Here is an 18034-nt window from a genome sequence, read left to right as displayed (position 1 = left end):
GCTTTGCACGTAACTGCAGCATTATTCTTATTACGGAGACGTGGCTTCACCCGCTGATTCCCGACGCTGCAGTCGAGTTAGCAGGCCGCACGCTACACCGGCATGACAGAAACAGCAACTCAGGTAAAAGCAGAGGAGGGGGGCTATGTGTTTACGTGCATAACGAGTGGTGTTCTCCTGATTTGGAGGTTCTGGCAGTCTCGTGCAGACCTTTTTACATCCCGAGGGAGTTTACAGTAGTTATTGTGATAGCTGTTTATATACCGCCGGATGCTAACGTTAGCACGGTTCTCAGCCTCTGGCTCAACACCATAAACAAACAACAGCTTGCCCACCCCGATGGGGTTTTTATTGTCGCCGGCGACTTTAACAAAGCGTGCCTAAAGACTGTGCTTCCTAAATTTGTCCAGTTTGTGGACTTTGCTACGAGAGGAGAACACACTTTGGACCATGTCTATTCAAACATCAGGCATGCTTTCAGAGCGACACCCCTCCCCCACCTGGCTGGATCTGACCACCTCTGCATGTCCCTCACCCCCACCTACACCCCCCTGCTGAGAAAAACAAAGCCCCAGACAAAGACAATAAAAACCTGGCCTGAAGGAGCCCTTTCTCAACTGCAGGACTGCTTCTCAACAACTGTATGGGATTTATTCTCCAGCCACAACCTCCAGGAGTACACGGACACTGTACTCTCGTACATCAGGAACTGTGTTGACAATGTCACCGTCAACAAAAGGGTCAGGGTATTTCCAAATCAAAAACCCTGGATGAATAGCGAAGTGCAATCCCTCCTAAAAAGCCGCAACACTGCCTTCAAGTCAGGGGACAGGGCTGCGTATAGGGCGGCCAGGGCAGACCTGAGTAGAGGCATCAGGAAAGCTAAGGCTGCCTATAGGAGGAGGATTGAAGATCACTTTGCTGACAACGACCCCAGAAAAATGTGGCAGGGGATCAATCACATTACCAACTACAGAAGCAATAACCAGGCAACATCTAGGACTGATGCCTCACTGGCTGAGGATCTAAACCGTTTCTTCGCCCGCTTTGAGACGACCAAGCCCTCAGCTGCCACACCACTTCCACCCGCCCCCAGCACTGGCACACTAACACTTAGGGAGCACCAAGTGAGGTGTGTTCTAAGGTCAGTGAATCCCAGGAAGGCGGCAGGTCCTGATGGAATACATGGAAAGGTTCTTAGAGCATGTGCTGACGAACTGACCGGAGTCTTCACTAAAATCTTCAACCTTTCCTTGTCATCAAACACCGTCCCGCCCTGCCTCAAAACCTCCACCATCATCCCCATCGCCAAGAAGACAGCTGTGGCCAGCCCAAATGACTACAGGCCTGTTGCACTTACGCCTGTAGTGATGAAGTGCTTTGAGAGACTGGTCTGTCAGCACATCAGGGCCGGTCTGCCTCCCACTCTGGACCCCCACCAATTTGCCTACAGGACAAATCATTCCACCGAGGACGCTATCACCATAGCGCTCCACACTGCGCTGAGTCACCTGGAGCACCGAGGAAGCTATGTGAGAATGCTCTTTCTGGACTTCAGCTCAGCATTCAATCATATCATCCCGGAGATCCTGGTCCAGAAACTGTCTCACCTGGGACTCTCCACCCCCATCTGCCTCTGGATCAAGGACTTCCTGACAAATAGACCACAGTCTGTCAGACTCGGCCCCCACCGGTCCAGCACCATCACACTCAGCACCGGGTCTCCACAAGGATGTGTTTTGAGTCCCCTCCTGTTTACGCTCTACACATCCGACTGCTCCCCTACCCATCTCTCAAACACCATCATAAAGTTCGCGGATGACACCACAGTGGTTGGACTCATCTCAAGGGGGGATGAGTCGGACTACAGAGATGAGGTCAACAGACTGACTGAGTGGTGTTCAGTTAACAACCTCCAACTGAACACCACGAAAACTAAAGAACTTATCTTGGACTTCAGGAAGGGCAGAGCAGACCCGGCCCCACTTTACATTCACGGGAGCTGTGTGGAGAGGGTACACTCCATGAGGTTTCTGGGCGTGCAGATCTCTGATGACCTCTCCTGGACTGCAAATACTACAGCGGTGGTTAAAAAGGCCCAGCAGCGTCTCCACTTTCTGAGAGAGCTCAGGAGGAACAACCTAGAGGAGAGGCTGCTGGTGACATTTTACAGAGCCACCATAGAGAGCATCCTAACGTACGGCATAACAACATGGTATGCAGGGTGCTCAGCTGCAGACAGGAAAGTACTGCAGAGGGTCATCAACACAGCCCAGAAGATCACTGGCTGCTCTCTGCCCAGACTGGAGGTCACTGCAAACTCTCGGTACCTGAGCAGAGCTGGCAATATCATCAAGGACCACTCTCACCCCAGCAACCAACTGTTTGAACTATTACCGTCAGGCCGACGGTACAGGTCACATAAAACCAGGACAAACAGATTCAGGGATAGCTTCTTTCCCAGAGCTATCACCGTAGTAAATAAGCACAAAAACAATTGAACCTATTCCATACCGTCACTGTCATTATATTATGCTGCTATTCATACTGTCATTATATTAATGCTGCTATCCTGTATATATTGTACATACTATTGTTTGAGTACTTACGATTGTTTTTTTTGTACCTTTTATATTTTACATTTATATTTATTATTGAAACTTGCACCAAGGGAGTGGCACTCCAATTTCGTTGTACTCTGTACAATGACAATAAAGGCTATTCTATTCTATTCTATTCTATTCTATTCTATATTGCGATATAATGAAGAACAATAACATGAATAAATGAGCAGAATCTGTATCTGCAGAAAACTGAGTGACTTAACTAAACTGACTTCATTTTTTTAAAGTTACAAATGGTGCTTTACCCCCTAAACTAGTTTGTGTACATGCCACAGTATAGCAAGCGCACATTATTAGGCAAGCCAACTTCTCCTGCTTTTATAAGCCCTGGAGGAGCATTCTGATAGATAGTGACACAGTCTGACAGCAGTCTACCTCTGGATTAGCAAAGCACACAGAGTTGTTTACATGAGCAAAAAGCCAGTGTTTGTATCATGAGCATGCTTAGTGTGCACACTGAGTATCTACTTCTGCTTCACAGGGGTAAACAGAGAAGATGATAACTTGGAGAGCTACTGGATCAAAGGTTTATTGCAGGGGACAAAACAGTGACCATTTTATGGTCCTCTAAGTCAAAGTACTGCATAATGGAGTGATAGAAAGCACACAGGTGCAAAAGTAAAACTTGGGGTTGCCATTTCCGCTGTTTCTCAGTTCTGTTTAGCTGTATTCAAAACAAATATTCTAGCTCAGAGTGTAAAAAAAATGAGGCCCAGGGGATCACAGACAGACCAAAGACTGCAATTTGGCCCAATATGGATTTTAATTGTATTTTCATAAGTTTTGCAGCTTTTCCTGCTGATAAAGAGCTCCACCATGCCCATTCATACAACAACAAAGTAAATACGTAATAGATAAACACAAAGTTTCTATTTTCTCTGTCTATTATGGAAATGTATGCTTTCTACAAATGGATTTACAGTAAGAAAAAAACAAAAATAATAACATTCAATTGAATCTTTTATGTAATTTTCCACCTTTATTTCTTAATTAAGCCTAAAGAGTCGTGCTGACAGAGTTTTCGTTATCATGTTGAAAAACTGAGGTGTGTTAGCGAAGTAATTTTTTTAAAAACATATCAGGCATTAAATGTTTAGTTAAAGTTCTTTACACTGACATAAAGAGGAGTTTCACTGGTTTCTGCCCTCTTAAGGGGTCTGAATGTGGCCCACCGTGCACAGCTATAGTCCCAGCTTTAGTTGCTCGTTAATTGTTACTTTTATGTCCTGTTAAAGATTCAGTGTGGTTTTAGCTTGTGCAGCTTTTTTAGTTAGGGCCTTCTCTTGTTTCAGCAGAGTAAATTTCCAAACTGTGTCTAAAGTAGTTAAAACTAGCTCCGCTTCAGCCAGATGCTTCTGTAAGAGGGCATTTACACATTGTTGCGTAAGCATTACCAATGATATAACGCCTTACTCAGTATTATAAAGTGACAGGGGACTTTCTGTAGATGCCTTTTTAATATTTAAAATTACTTTTATCTGTCAGCTTTTTGGAATTTTACTTAAGTAAGCAGGACTTTTACTAAGAGTGCTTTAAGATCAGTTTACTGTTTTGGGGGCAGTTACAGTCCCATTAACTGTAATGAAGGGCTGCAGCCTGTGATATACACTGTGAGAAATTATTGAAACATATTTGCAAATCCAGTTTGCTTACTTTAATTGGATTCAGAAACGGAACTTTTTATCAAAGTGGTTGCAGGCTCTCTGCAATTCTATAAATTCACTAGTTGGCCAATTGTTTCAACTTTATATATTTATGCACACATCATCTAACACAGTAACGTGAGACGGTTAATCCTTTGGGGGGGGGGGGTTGAAACTGAGGCCATTAATCAAACCAGCCTTGTTTTTGTAGAAAAGAAGAACAATGTATTTTTCATTGGGTCATGACCAGACGCATGACATTGAAAGTGTGCTGGAAAAATGGAACACAAGCTTTTGGTAATCAGTGTTTCTGCACTCAAACGTGACCATATATTTAAAAAAAGAAAAAAGAAAAAAAAGCTCATGATCATCATTAATCCTACCATGTTTATCTGCTGTGATTCATCCAGAGTCAGTTGCAACCCTGTTCTGTAGTTACACGAGCAGCGGGCAGTGCACACATTCTTTCAGGGTGAACACACCTACATCTGCCTTGCAGAATTTTCTCTAAATATGCCAGCAGCACAACGTGCAGCTTCCACCGTCCAGGGTATTTCCCATGGAGAGGAAGTGTGTGTGTGTGTGTGTGTGTGTGTGTGTGTGTGTGTGTGTGCGTGTGTGTGTGTGTGTGTGTAAGACTACATTCATCACTCCTGGGACATGTGTGGGCTTGAGTGACAGGAAACATTCGCTGATCCAGGTCAGTGGAGTGTGGGTCAAAGAGAGCTCCTTGTCTGTTTATGTACATCAACACAGGTGTTGTCAGCTCACCCGACAACATGTTGACTCATCAGCCGGCCCATTTTCAAGTGACCTCTCCACACATGAGAGGAAATATGACAAGCAGAAAAGAAAGTGTGTAGCGAGTCTCCCCTTAAGAGATGTGGATTTAAAAGACGCCGCATAAATGTGACACAACACAAGTCCCACGTTTGCTGCACAAAGTATAACGCAGTTTTCAAACGGCGAGACGGAGACATTATTAAGTTAGGTAAGTTGTCGAGAGCAGTTTGTTTATTAAATTGACTTTTCCTCTAATCCCAGCAGAAGCCGCTGCTAGGTTTACACCGGGACGCCCCTCATCAATTTGCATTCCACATCGATAATCATTTTGAGAATCGCACGGGGGAGAATGGAGCCTAGCCCTCCAGTTCAACCATACACACAGCAATTATGTGGGTCTCTGTATAAATGAGGTCAATGCACATAAGAACCCAAGGTAATCACTTCATACATCCCGGCTGCCATCAAGGACACTTAAACCCTTCGCTGCTGTGTAATTGCTCTGAAAAATAAGCAGCGGTTGAGATTTATCTCTAATCAGCGTAGTGTATGTCTCAGTGTTGGTTATCATTACACTAATGTATTTATCTGGCTTGATTTGAGCTCAGTATGTTGCTGGCTGATCTCCCCAAAGGCGAGCTCCTCTCGATAAGGTTGGAGGTAATTACTGGGGGCCTGCATGACTGAGCAGCCAAGGGCATTTTCCTCTGCTTTGACCCAATCGAACAACGGGGGTTTTCCTTGGCTTATATTTGCAGGAGTTCCCGATTCGCTCTTACCTTTTGCGTGAAAATACTCCACTCTGTGTTTTTGCATGCATGTACTCTACTGTATTTTACACATAAAAGAACGAGTCAGCCTCCCGCATGTGTGTTTGATTCTGCATGTAATAAAAGGAGAATACAGTTTCTCGTTTTCTAAACTGGGCCAGGTCTACAGTACAGTGCTGCTAGTAATTATCAACCTTGTGGAAAGAGAGGAGGGAGAGGGAAGGGAAGGAAAGGAGAATTGGAAGCCTGAAGTCATGGTACCCAGCTAACAACTTTAACAAGAGTGAGGAATGCTCTGTGTATGTCCAGAAATAAAAGAGATAAGGACAGCAAGTGCGACACAAAAAAGGGCAATGATGGAGTGATGGAGCTGCAAAAAGATGCGACAAGAATAACGGGGAGGGAGAGGAGAGATGGGAAGACGCACCGGAAGGGATGTTGTAGAAGAGGGATAGGAGGACGGGGCGAGGTTAAAGAAAGAATAGGAACGAATGAGGTGTATCTCATCAGCAGTGAGTTCAAGAGTGGCCTCTTAATTTGAATTCAAGGCTTCATAAATCATTTCCTGTGACAATGGCAGCGATTCACATAAGTGAGGCACAGTTATTGCTTGTTATTAATGGCACTGACAAGAGCATGTCACACACGAGCACGAGCAAATAGGACTCACAACGCTTCCCTGACACACATTCAATATTCACATATGTGCTTCATTAGCATTATGACAGAAACGTATCAGTGACAGTTAACAACATGCTCAGCTCAGGGGATTCAGAGTAATGTGGGGCAGACCCCATGCTGCAAGTTTCTTCAGGTTGAAACGTAAAACACACACAGACATAAGTGGAGAAGTGCTCAAGCTCACGCCTCACCTATCCTTTTTTCTCCAATTGACCCGCCAGCAAGGACACAAATAGGCACTTGATATATGCAGAACAAACAAAGACAAACATCCTCTGAACTCCCACAGGGGTCCAGACCTCTGTCAGAATGTGTGATGATCATGCCAGCGAACATGCGACTGCGCTAAACAGTGTGATTGGGGCCAGGAAAGGATTTACACATTAAAGGTGTGGTTTGCAGTGTTTTTCTTTACTGAACCACTTATATGATGAGGTCCCCGCACAGCAGAGGAAAGTCATGCATAGAGATGCTTAAAGGCAGCTTCTCACCCATTGTAGATTTTCTGCCAAGCTTTGACTGAGATTAACTTTAGCAGACGCTGCCACACATATAGCATTTAAATAGGAAATAGAAAAGACCCTGACAGAATATACAAACAAGGAAACAGCCACAAACATGTCCAGTGGAATAATTTGCATGTATTCAAATAAATTCAAATTCAAATTTTATTTGTCACATACGCAGTCATACACAGTACGATATGCAGTGAAATGCTTACACAAGTGCTCGTGACTTAAAGAAAAAATAAATAAATAAGGGTATGAATAAGATAGGAAATAAATATGAAAATTAAAAAGGGTAAATTTAACTGGGAAGAATAAGATAAAAATATATAAATTAAAGTTGAAAATAAAATAACTGTACAACAAAATACACAATACACAAATACACAGTCTAGAAATATATAAGAATGTATGAAGAAATATAAATATATATATATACAATAACAGCAGCTGTACAAGTATTAAATGGAAATGAAGAAATATAATGTCCAGTGTTGTGCAATCCACATTTGTAAGTGTCTTGCGCAGTGCAAATATGCTTAAAGTGATTTAGTGATGAAGTGATTCGATTAGATGACCACGCATCTAATTGAATTAGTATAAACAAAGTCCAGAATGTCCAGTGTGTGTTTAAGAACCATATGTGTGGGTCAGTACTATGTGGTGGTGTGATTGAGAAACCGTATCGCCTGCGGGAAGAAGCTTCTCCTCAGTCTCTATTCACATTTTTAAGTATTGATGCTTAATCAACATGTAAGGTATCAGAAATGGCAGACTCGTGACATTTCAGTACCATATTTATATTGCACATTATCATAGACAAAATACTAGGAGAGCATATTGTATATATTCCATTGCGAGTAATTCTGTTATGTAATTGAAATAATAGCTATTTTAGGTTAAAGACCTCATTATCATTTCATTGGTCCTATCTCTTAGCTTTTCTGCTTGGACTGGTGCCCTCATGACCCGAACCCAGATAAGTGATTGTAAATGGATAGATGGATATCTTACATTGGGCCTTGGTGCAGTCCCTTAGTTCATCGTCTGAAACAAGTCCTTTTAGCTACTTCCCTCTCTCTTTAATCACAATAGGTAAAACAATTGTTGGAGAAAAGAAAAAAGATGGCAATTTAACTGCAAAATTATATAGGTGCTGGACAACCTTGGTTTTATATGGGAACATATCCAGAAAACTGGCAACCAGCTGAGTCCAGTCTCCTATTGTAAAGAGAAGTGCCAAGACGAGTTGCGCATATCGCCACAGACTGACTCAGATTGATTGCAACGTGTTGGTAATCTGTCTGTGCTTATAAATTAGACTGCAGCTCTTTGCAGACTTTCACCAACCTGTGTGATAGTGATGGTCGTCAGCCTAAGATGGGCCGCCATTATTTGGAGACAGGTTACCTCCCACCAGGTGACCATAACAATTGCCTTGTGATCGAAAGTTGCTGTCCAGATTCTGATGGTGTTGCAAGCTCAACCACTGGGCAACCATTTGGTCACTATAACTACTAGCAATCAGTCACTGAGCCATAAGTCAACTTTCTTCTCATTTGCTGTCTCTTATAAACTCAAGGGTTTGACACCATGGGACGGAGAGCTTCTTCACTCACAGCTCATGCCGTGTGCCTGAGATGACCAGGGATATCTGCTCTCCGTGACATTGTAGAGCCAATAATAGAAAAAAAAAGAGCAGTCCGAAGCGACTGGAATATACTAGTTTAACAATATATATGAGGCAAAGTATGTAATTGCGGAATAGGTCTCTTTTTATGTCCCTAAAATATATATTTTTTGGTTTCCCATCGCAGTATCCCATGGTTGTCTTCCATTTATGATCGCCTTCCTCTTACACTCTCCAAATTTCCCTCCACTTGTCTTCTCATCATTACCTCTTTACAGTAGGTGTCCTCTATTCTCAGTTTTTCTCTTGTTAGAGGTAAATTCAATCTCCCCTTGTCAGCTTTAATCAAAGCACCCACAGATTCAATTTAGCAGGCATGTGTGGGAGGTTAAGGTGGCATCTTCAGTAGGACAGGAAGAAAAAGAGGCATTTTTTGTACACACATCCTTCCTCCTGCCTCACTTTGAATAAGATTTAAAGCCATTGTCAACAAGCTCTCTAAGGCAGGATCTTTTTCCACAAGCCAACTCCTAAACTCTAGCTGTAATAATACTTTAAAGTAAAAGATCAGTCTGTCATGTCCACTCACTTTATTTGTTAGACATAGGTAACTTAAAGATATAAAGTTAGGTAAACCATCAAAATTAAAATAACTAAATCTCTTAATCTCTGGTGTTTTTTACTTTACACAAGAAACTGCAAAAGATTAAAGCTTAAAACTTTTTCTTTCAAGACACACCATTTGGTGCCAGATAGTTTAGATGGCTGTGGAATACCGCGGGCTCTTTCGTGCTGGAAATCTCCTGACGTTGGTGGGATGACCTCATCAGCAACCAACGACTAATCTTCTGTTTGTCTCATCTAAATATGTCAAATTGTGATGAATACTAATCTTATTACAACTTTCCTGCAATGATGCGAAACAAACAATCTTCTACTGCAAAATTTTAATTTCGTCTTTAAAATTTAAATCAATAGCTGTCTAATAACATAGATAGGGTTAGAAGTCTTAAGTAAGTCTTGAGTTTTCTGTTCTTGCCCAGACTTAATGGGCAACAGGACACTTATAATGTATCTGGTAACAGCTGGGCAGTTAGAAATGAGTGCTATTATTGATCCTGCTTGTCAGTAGCCAGTCTTGTTGAAACTCATTAAGCTAATGAAACCTATTAATGTTATTCTACAAGTTTTGCACAAAATAAGCTATAACCTAGGTACATTGTGACACTCACCAATGATATTTTCACCTCAAATTCGTAATGAGGAGGAAATAGTTTTTGGTACTATGCCTCTGGGTTGGATGTACAGCAATCTTCTTGCAGGTAAAGGTTTTAATAACTAAAGAAAGTAAGGCATTTGTTACCTCGTAATGTCAGGACAGTAAATTCTAGTTTAAACTTCCACTGAGTGTTTTTTAAAAATCTTGCAGTTTGTGTACATGCATAATACTGACATGGTAACACTATTGAATCTGAAATAAACTTGCCAACACTCCTTGTTTTCCCTCAACTAGCAATTAAGAAGGGATTTGACTTGAGTGTGTGACTGCTCTCCACTGATGAAGCTATTGCTGCTGCTTGTCCAAAAACTAATTAGGAACATTTAAAGAAGTGCTAAAGCCCCAGTGCAAACGGTGCCCAGAGTTAATAACTACAGGTTTAATTTGATGACGATTGCTAACGTTTCCGTGACTTGAGGTTGGGACAGTTGCATTTTTTCTTCTTCTTTTTTTTAACTTTAGTAAATCCCATCAATATCAGAGCTGGGAGCCAGGTGGATGCACTGATGGTGCCGGTATAGCAGGTGCACTCAAACCTGCTGCACAGCTTCAGATAAAGATGCTGTTTTTTTTCTACTGAGCTTGCTGTTTTTATTCCATTTCGATTTGTCTTTACCTGCAATTTCAACACATGTAGTAAAGTGAGCTTACTGAGTCATTCGAATGACACCATCCTCACCAGCTGCGGCAGCCAACTGACGATCGGCGACCTAATCCAGCGCCGCCGACTCCGTTGGTTTGGCCACAGTTTTCGAATGGACCCGAGCCGCTACACCCATGGCCTACTCTGTTTGACCCGCCCCACCGATTGGAGGGTGCATCGAAATGCACCAAAGAAGACATGGATGAAACAAATCCAGGATTATTTGAAGGCCCTTCGACTTGACCTCGAGCAGGCAAGAACCATCGCCTTAGAAAAGCGTGGAAGATAATTGTTGGTCAAGCAAGAGAACCTGCGGCACCTACAGCAGCGTACTGGTTGTGCGGCAGACCACCGCCGCTGGTCGCCCGCTAAGGACAAGAAGAGGAAGAGAGCCTACGGGAAGTAAATCTAATCTAGGGCAAGATTACTTGAAACCATCAGCTTCACTATGAGGAGGCAGTTTCTAACTTCTGCATGTCAGAATGAATTACTGTAGCAACAGCATTTGTCTTGGCACTTATTAAAAGTTTGGTACTGACCAGTCTGGCATAAGACCAAGTTATATCAGTCCTTGTTTCCCATCCCTGGTCCGAGTGACAGGATTCTTATTCAACAGCAGCAGGCAGCTGGAGCTCAGCTGGTGGAACAGGTTGTCCTCTAATTGCCAGGTTGAGGGTTTGTTTGACAGCCAGGGCATGTTGCTAAAGTCAAAGTTGCTCCCAATGGCAGGTGAGCACCTTTCACGGATGGTCTGACACCAATAGTGTGAATGAGAGAGAAAATAATGTATAAAATAAATTGCTGTGGTTACCACTAAGATCAACCATTTAACCCATACCACACTGAAAACCACCTTTAACCCACTACAATGCCCGCAAACCTTCATTCCAATTTAGGAAAGATGCTCAACTTTCGAACCATGACTGACTACTCTCTAAACAGATTAAGAGGATAACTGAAGAAGTGTTTTGCAGTGGCACTTAATATCCAACCCCATGGTTTCCCATCTCATCTTCTTCTCCACATGCTGCAGCTATGACAGTCTGATTCACAGCTCTCTGCTGTCCCACCCGCCTCCCCTTTAATCTCTCCACCAATATCTCTCCTTACTCTTCTGCATTTTTGATCTTTGGATCTGAGTCCACCCCCGTCATCACCATCCACCCCCAAAAACAATTTTCTGTGGCATTAGTAATATCTTCTACTCTTTTCTTTAAGCTTGTGTTTACCTCTGCAGACTTGCCCTGCTTCACTGTCTCTTTCTCTCTGTCTCTCTCTCTGACCCCTGTCACAGTCAGTAAAGTTCTGATGAGAAGCTACCTAACACTGCATTGTCTGATCAGGTGTTGTTGAGTAAGCGAGTTTGCAGCCTCGATCTCTTGGGGTCAGCTTAATGCTATCCTCTGCTGGATCTCTCCTTGTAACCCGGTCTGCTGCCTGCCAGCCAGGCCCTACATTTCTGCTCCAACTGTTGACTGGCTTCTCCAGTGCTTACACCTACAACATACTACTGCACCTCCATGCCAAACAGCATTTTCAATGCTACAAGATGTCCAGGTCTGCACTATATTTGCATGCATTAGTGTCTAATGACTCAGCTAATAGTGTTACTATTTTTAATGTGTATTAATATGTTTATGGTAAAACCTCTCTGAAGCCTACTAACATTTTTCGTCCACCAAAATCAAGATATATGGTTTATCTGAATTTTTTTCTGTATCTCATTTTATACCTACCTGCTAGTGCTTGTTTTTTCCAGATCTGTTGTCCGTGTGCTTGTTTGATTTAACTTAGAAAAAAGGTACCAAAGTTAATCTGCAGGGCCAGGGAGTTTGATATCCTTTCACTTTTCAAGTCAGATTCAACCTTGAACAAACCAAGAGGGAGATTATTGATTAATTGCTATACATTAATGAGCCAAATTGATCTGAAAGAAGGGCAGGAGTATAGATCCCTGACAGGGCAACCACTTGAAAGGGTTTTCTGTACAGTAAGGGACTATGCAGGACACCCAGAGGAAGGTGATTACACGGTAAAATCAGGTAGATGATCATCCTTTCTGTGATTTGTGCCAGCCACATTTACAAGTGGTGGGCAGTAGCAGTAATAAATTTAGCTTGTGTCTGCTGGTGTGATGCTAAAATGACAACTGAAACTATTCGCGGCTCAAAAACACTGCAGGAAGAGAATTTACATGTGGAGACAGAAAACATATAATTATATTTTTTGGCATCAGAGTATTAACTTGTGCAAATGGCTTTTATATGTACATGTTTTTAAAAGATATGCACTTGTGTTATATAATGGAAGTTTAATCTCTAATCTCTAAGCCTTTTTTTAAATCCATAGAACTTATATAAGATATTTACATTGCATATCCTTCCAATGTCCCCATGCGGTCGTACTGGGAGTCTGGCTTCACCTTTCGGATTGTGGCTGTTAACTGTAGTCCTTATTCTGCTCTGTGAGCTCGCTGGCCAGCCTAAAAAGGTGGACAACTGGTTGTACTTAAGGCTTTTCCTGGGTGATCAGGCAGTAGAGTACTTAGATGTATATGATGGAGCATTGTCCCGCATTATTGTTCTCTCTGCTTTAAATGCTCTATACTCTCTGATGTCCCAAATTGTAGACAGTCCAAATAGCTCATCCTTAAAGGAAGCAACCAATACCAATACCCTCCACTGTGCTTTCATCTGGTCCATTAAGAGTTACTCTCATTTTATCTGTTCATCAAATCTTTGAAAAATCTTGCTTTGTGAAATCTTGATGCTTCCACCATGTGGCCATTTTATGTTGGCCTTATTTCTGAGCACTCCTGTCATTCTTATTCATTTTAATTGTTTAAATGTAAATGCACAAAAAGACCAGAGATCAGACGATGGCGCTCATATGGGATTTCTCTACTCATTTTGAGCACTCAAAACACTATACAAGCCCTGTTCATGCATTTTAAGTACTATTTTTAACTTATCAGTCAGACTACAATGCATGCATCAGGGGAACTCAGGGTTCAGTATCTTGCCCAAGGATAAGAATCACGTGCAGATTAGAGGAGCCGGGGGTCGAACAGCTCACCTTCTGATTGGGGAGATGAGCTGCTTTACTTCCTGAGAGTTTTAATTTTTTATGTCAAAAAACCCTCAAACCACCAAAAGTGGTGGTGGATTGTAACGCTTTCCATCACATTACATTTTTCTATTACATCTTTAATATTACCTCATTACAGTACTAACTGTATTAACATTGCTACTGTTCAAGCAACTGTTATTACTACTAACACAAAGCTAGCTTGATTGTCAACAGGTAACAAAAGCAGTAATAAGCGTTGTTGCTATGTAGCATCCATTTTTACCCATACCTGTCACTATAGAAGTATTCTTTGGGCTGTTTTTCACCAGCTTTTCTGCTGGTTCTGTGTTTATACTTCAACACTAAAAGAAAATGTGTGCGCCTTCATTAGCATAGGGATTTATATGGCTCTGTACTCTCAGGTTTACATTTTTAACTCATAATTATGTGCATTATTTTTGTATGACGACCCCAACACTGAATGTCACACAAAGCTTAAAGCTCAAACAGCAGATGGGATATCTGGTGATTTTCCCTGAAAACACGATTAACTGTACTATATGTGGTCATAGTCGGTTCATTCATGTCCACATCAAATCACAAGCCACTGCAGCTCAGACAACTCATTATGTAAACAATTTACAACCCATTTCATAGAAAACAGGAATCGTTTAGGCTACACTGAACAGATGCATAGTGAGGGGAATTTAGGGATGCAATATTTTTTTCATTGTTATGTCACATCTGTTAAATCTGAAAATTTTAGCAATGTCTTGTCAAAACAGACGTGGTTTCTGAATAGTTCATTGGATGTGACTGACAGGAAGTTATTCCCGTTTTAATGATATGCGGGCTTAAATGTATTAAGCCAGTACAATCTTATCATCAAACAATACCACCAACACAATTAAAGAAACTCCAAGAGTAAAACACTCAGATGCTCAGACCAAATGCAGTAAATAGTGTGAACTAAGATAAATACAGCAAAGCAATCTTTTGGCAATGAGGATCCCGTTGAAGCAATGTAGACATATGTGAACAAAGGGATGCAGAATGAAATGAAAGTCCTCGTCAAGCATGAAGCACTGCTCTTCGCTTTTGATTCTCATGTGGGGGAAACACTCTGAATTCACGGTTTCTTCTCCAATCAGCCGTGAAGGTATGTTTCCTCTTTAAGAATGATGTTTGTTCAGCAACATATTCTGTAGCATACTACTGTCGCTATTTGTGCACCAATGAGCCTAAACATTTCGAAGTCATCAATTCATTGCAGCAGTCACACCAAAGAAGAAAAAAGTACTTTGAAAAGAAATTAAAAAAACATGATTTTTCTCCTGAATTAAAGCACACAAAGGTAAACATAAAAAACAAAAGCAAAGACGCTTACTTTGTACGAAATGTTAAAAAAATAGCAAGCCATCATATAATGAGCACTATCTTATGAGCACTAATACTACAAAGCTTTTGTTTTGCATCCTTAAAGTGGTAAGAAAGAAAGGAATCTTAGCATCACATCACACGAATCTCTGTTCAGAGACTCAGAGCTGAAGTTCTGCTTTCAAAGACCAAGCATATCAGACAACCTGACAGAATTAAGCCTGCACTGGGATTGCAGTGGTTTTTAGCTATTTTGACAATTTATTGTTTGTGCAGGTCTGCATAATTATGTCTGGAGATGCAAAAGCTCTGTTATGTGCATGTAAACTCATGTCAGAGTTTTGTCTGACTAAAAACTTGTTTTATTTTTATTATGCAGACTTGAGAGATGTGGCGACCATTGGGAGAGGTGAGGATGCAGGAGGTGGCTGAGCTGAGAATGACTGCTAATGTGAAACTCAGATATGACAATGACAAGTGTGAATGGTTGGGTGTGAGCTTCACTGTTCATTAGAAATAAATGAGGACTGACAAAAAGAACTCTTAAACTAGTAAACAAACAAATGCATTAAAACTGCTTACTTTGTCATTGATTTTGCACTAAAATGTGTGTGTGTGACTAGCAGGAAGCTACTCCTTTTGAATGATATGGGGGCTTAAATGTATTGATCCAGCACAATTAATTCTTATTATCAAACAATACCAGCGGCAAAATTTAAGAAGCTCTGAGACTTAAAACAACCAAATGTAGTAAATAGTGTGAACTATGATAAATATAGTAAATAAACCTTTTGGCAATGAGGATCATGTTGACGCAATATAGACATATGCAAACAAAGGCATTCCGAATGAAATGAAAGTCCACATCAAGCATTAAGCTCTGCTCATCAATTTTTACTTTTCATCACTTTTCTCACTCTGAATTCACAGTTTCTTCTCCAATCAGCCATGAAGGTATGTGCCCTCTTTATGAATGATGTTTGTTCAGCAAAATTTCCTTAAGCTGTGGCTACCATTGGGAGAGGCGAGGATGCAGGAGGCGGCTGCACTGAGAATAACTGCTAATGTAAAACTCAAATATTACACTGACAAGTGTCAATGATCAAGTGCGAACGGAGCTACAAGGCATCTTGTTGAAGTGTTGATCATCATTGTTTGGACAGGGAATAAAAGAGGACCAAACAATGTGAAAAAGGACTAATAACAAAACCCTGTGAGTGTCTTTCAGAATGAACGTTGAATTGGAAAACTTTGTATAAAAGTGACTTATCTCATTTTAGTGCATAGGTAAATTTTCCATTTACATGAAGTGTGAAAAGTAATTTTAGCCCAGTTTTAAGATAACAGGTGTAGCTCTCACCTCTGGTACAATATCCCAAAATATGGGTGAACAGAGAAGCAAGATGGAAATGATATTAGTTGACTCACCTGGTCTTTTGTCATTTCGCCCTTTTCGACCTCCGCATAGCCGTACTTTGGAGATCAGGACAAGGATCTGTTTCTGGCACAGGGACTTGTTGCTCTTAGGACAGGGCTTGCGCTTGCTGGCTACCGGTCGGTTGGCTTGGTCGTCCTTGACCGCCCGTTTCTGTCTAATGAGAGAGCTGGCGAGAGCTGCCATCTTCCCCCCCTCTCACCTTTGGGAGGGGGGTGACTTCCTTCCCGGTACCCCCTTTGCTGGTTTGGCTTTTGCTTTCCTCAGTACACTAGAATAGGACGAATGTTATAAAGAAAACCCCACAGGGGAGATCGGGAGTCTAAGTGGGTTAACAGGGAAGAGTTTAGTTTGAGGGTTCCCTTGGAGAGGGATGAACTGGATAAGATGCAAGTTCACATGCAGTCCAATGTAATGGACCAAAAAAAAAAAAAAAAAAAAAATCAAAATCTGACAGTAACAGATCCCAGGAAAAAAATTTTTTTTAAAGTGATACAGTCACATTTTCAATGTAAAACTTTGAGACCAGCTTTAAAAAGACAGACTTTTCCAAAAGGTTACGCTCGAGACATGATTCTATCCCGCTTCCCCACTCATCTTTCACATCAAAATGTGGCCTGGCAGCCAAGTACAAAATGTTATATTGCAAAATAACTAACCTACTTTAAACAGGCGATACAGAAGAGAAAGAGCTCAAATTAATTTACGTATAAAAACACTTTTAAAGAAGAAAAGTGGGCTCATTTTGAATGCTAGGAAGCTCTTAAAAGCGCAAGAAAAACCAAACTGTTTTTCACCATTCGTGCATTCCATGGCGGTCCAACTTTGCCTCCCATTTAAATGTGGCAGCGTGGAATAATGAGCCGAGAGTCCAAGCAGTAATCCAGCTGACTTAAATCCAGAGGTAGCACAGCAGGCGGGACACTGACAGTCTTTGTCGGAATGAAGCCGGGAACGGAGCAGAGACATGGACACAGACAGGCAGAGACTCCTCTTCTGCCTCCAATGGCATGCCTCTTTCCCACAGACCTCACCAAAACCCCCCTCTTTCCTCCTCCCCTCCCCCCTCCTCCTCCCATCCAAAGTCAGCGAGTGGTTGTGAGAGTATGTGTGTGTGAATTCCAGCAGCCACCATCAGTAGAGGTGACATTCATGACAGAGAGAGAAAGGAAGGGGGGGAGCGAGAGACAGCAAAAGAGACTGAGGGAGGGGAGGGGGAGGCAGAGGCTGTGATGTGTAAGAATGAGCTTGGCGGGGAAGACGGAGGAAAATGTGGGAGAAGGACGTCTTAACAGCCACTTCACCGAGGCTACAATTTTGTTATTTCACAGAAAACATCCCCCTAAAAAAACAAACTAGAGCCCCCCTGAAACAGAGACACAGCGCCAGAGTAGGAGAAAGACACCAGAGAGTGCTGGAGGTGCAGATTGTGACAGTTCTCTGTCTCCTCGAGAGGAGCAGCATCACCACGTGCTACCTTCCTGTCACATGCACCCACTCACACACACACCCAACACACACACACAGAGCAAATCAGCATATTTTGTAATGGAGCCTTCCCTGCTGTATAATTGCTCATCTCTAGTCTGTGTTT

At 41.9% G+C, this 18034-nt stretch overlaps 1 protein-coding gene across 1 annotated transcript in view; it reads right to left on the bottom strand.

Moving 5' to 3' along the window:
• The window catches only part of fgf11b (fibroblast growth factor 11b), a 41511-nt gene extending 24065 nt beyond the window's left edge, over window positions 1-17446 (bottom strand). The window contains exons 1-2 of the mRNA XM_082548570.1: window positions 17238-17446; window positions 16434-16711 (exon numbers count right to left, since the gene is read on the bottom strand). Coding sequence (XP_082404696.1) covers window positions 16434-16626 — 193 coding nt within the window. The 5' untranslated portion in view covers window positions 16627-16711; window positions 17238-17446. The remainder of the gene's footprint in view (window positions 1-16433; window positions 16712-17237) is intronic.
• Between the last annotated feature and the right edge of the window lie 588 nt (window positions 17447-18034).

This window comes from Aulonocara stuartgranti (genome assembly GCF_965226115.1).
Source record: "Aulonocara stuartgranti genome assembly, chromosome: 10".
NCBI classification, from domain to species: Eukaryota; Metazoa; Chordata; class Actinopteri; order Cichliformes; family Cichlidae; genus Aulonocara; species Aulonocara stuartgranti.
Note: the sequence above shows the minus strand (reverse complement) of the source record. Positions and strands in the feature narration are given on the sequence as shown.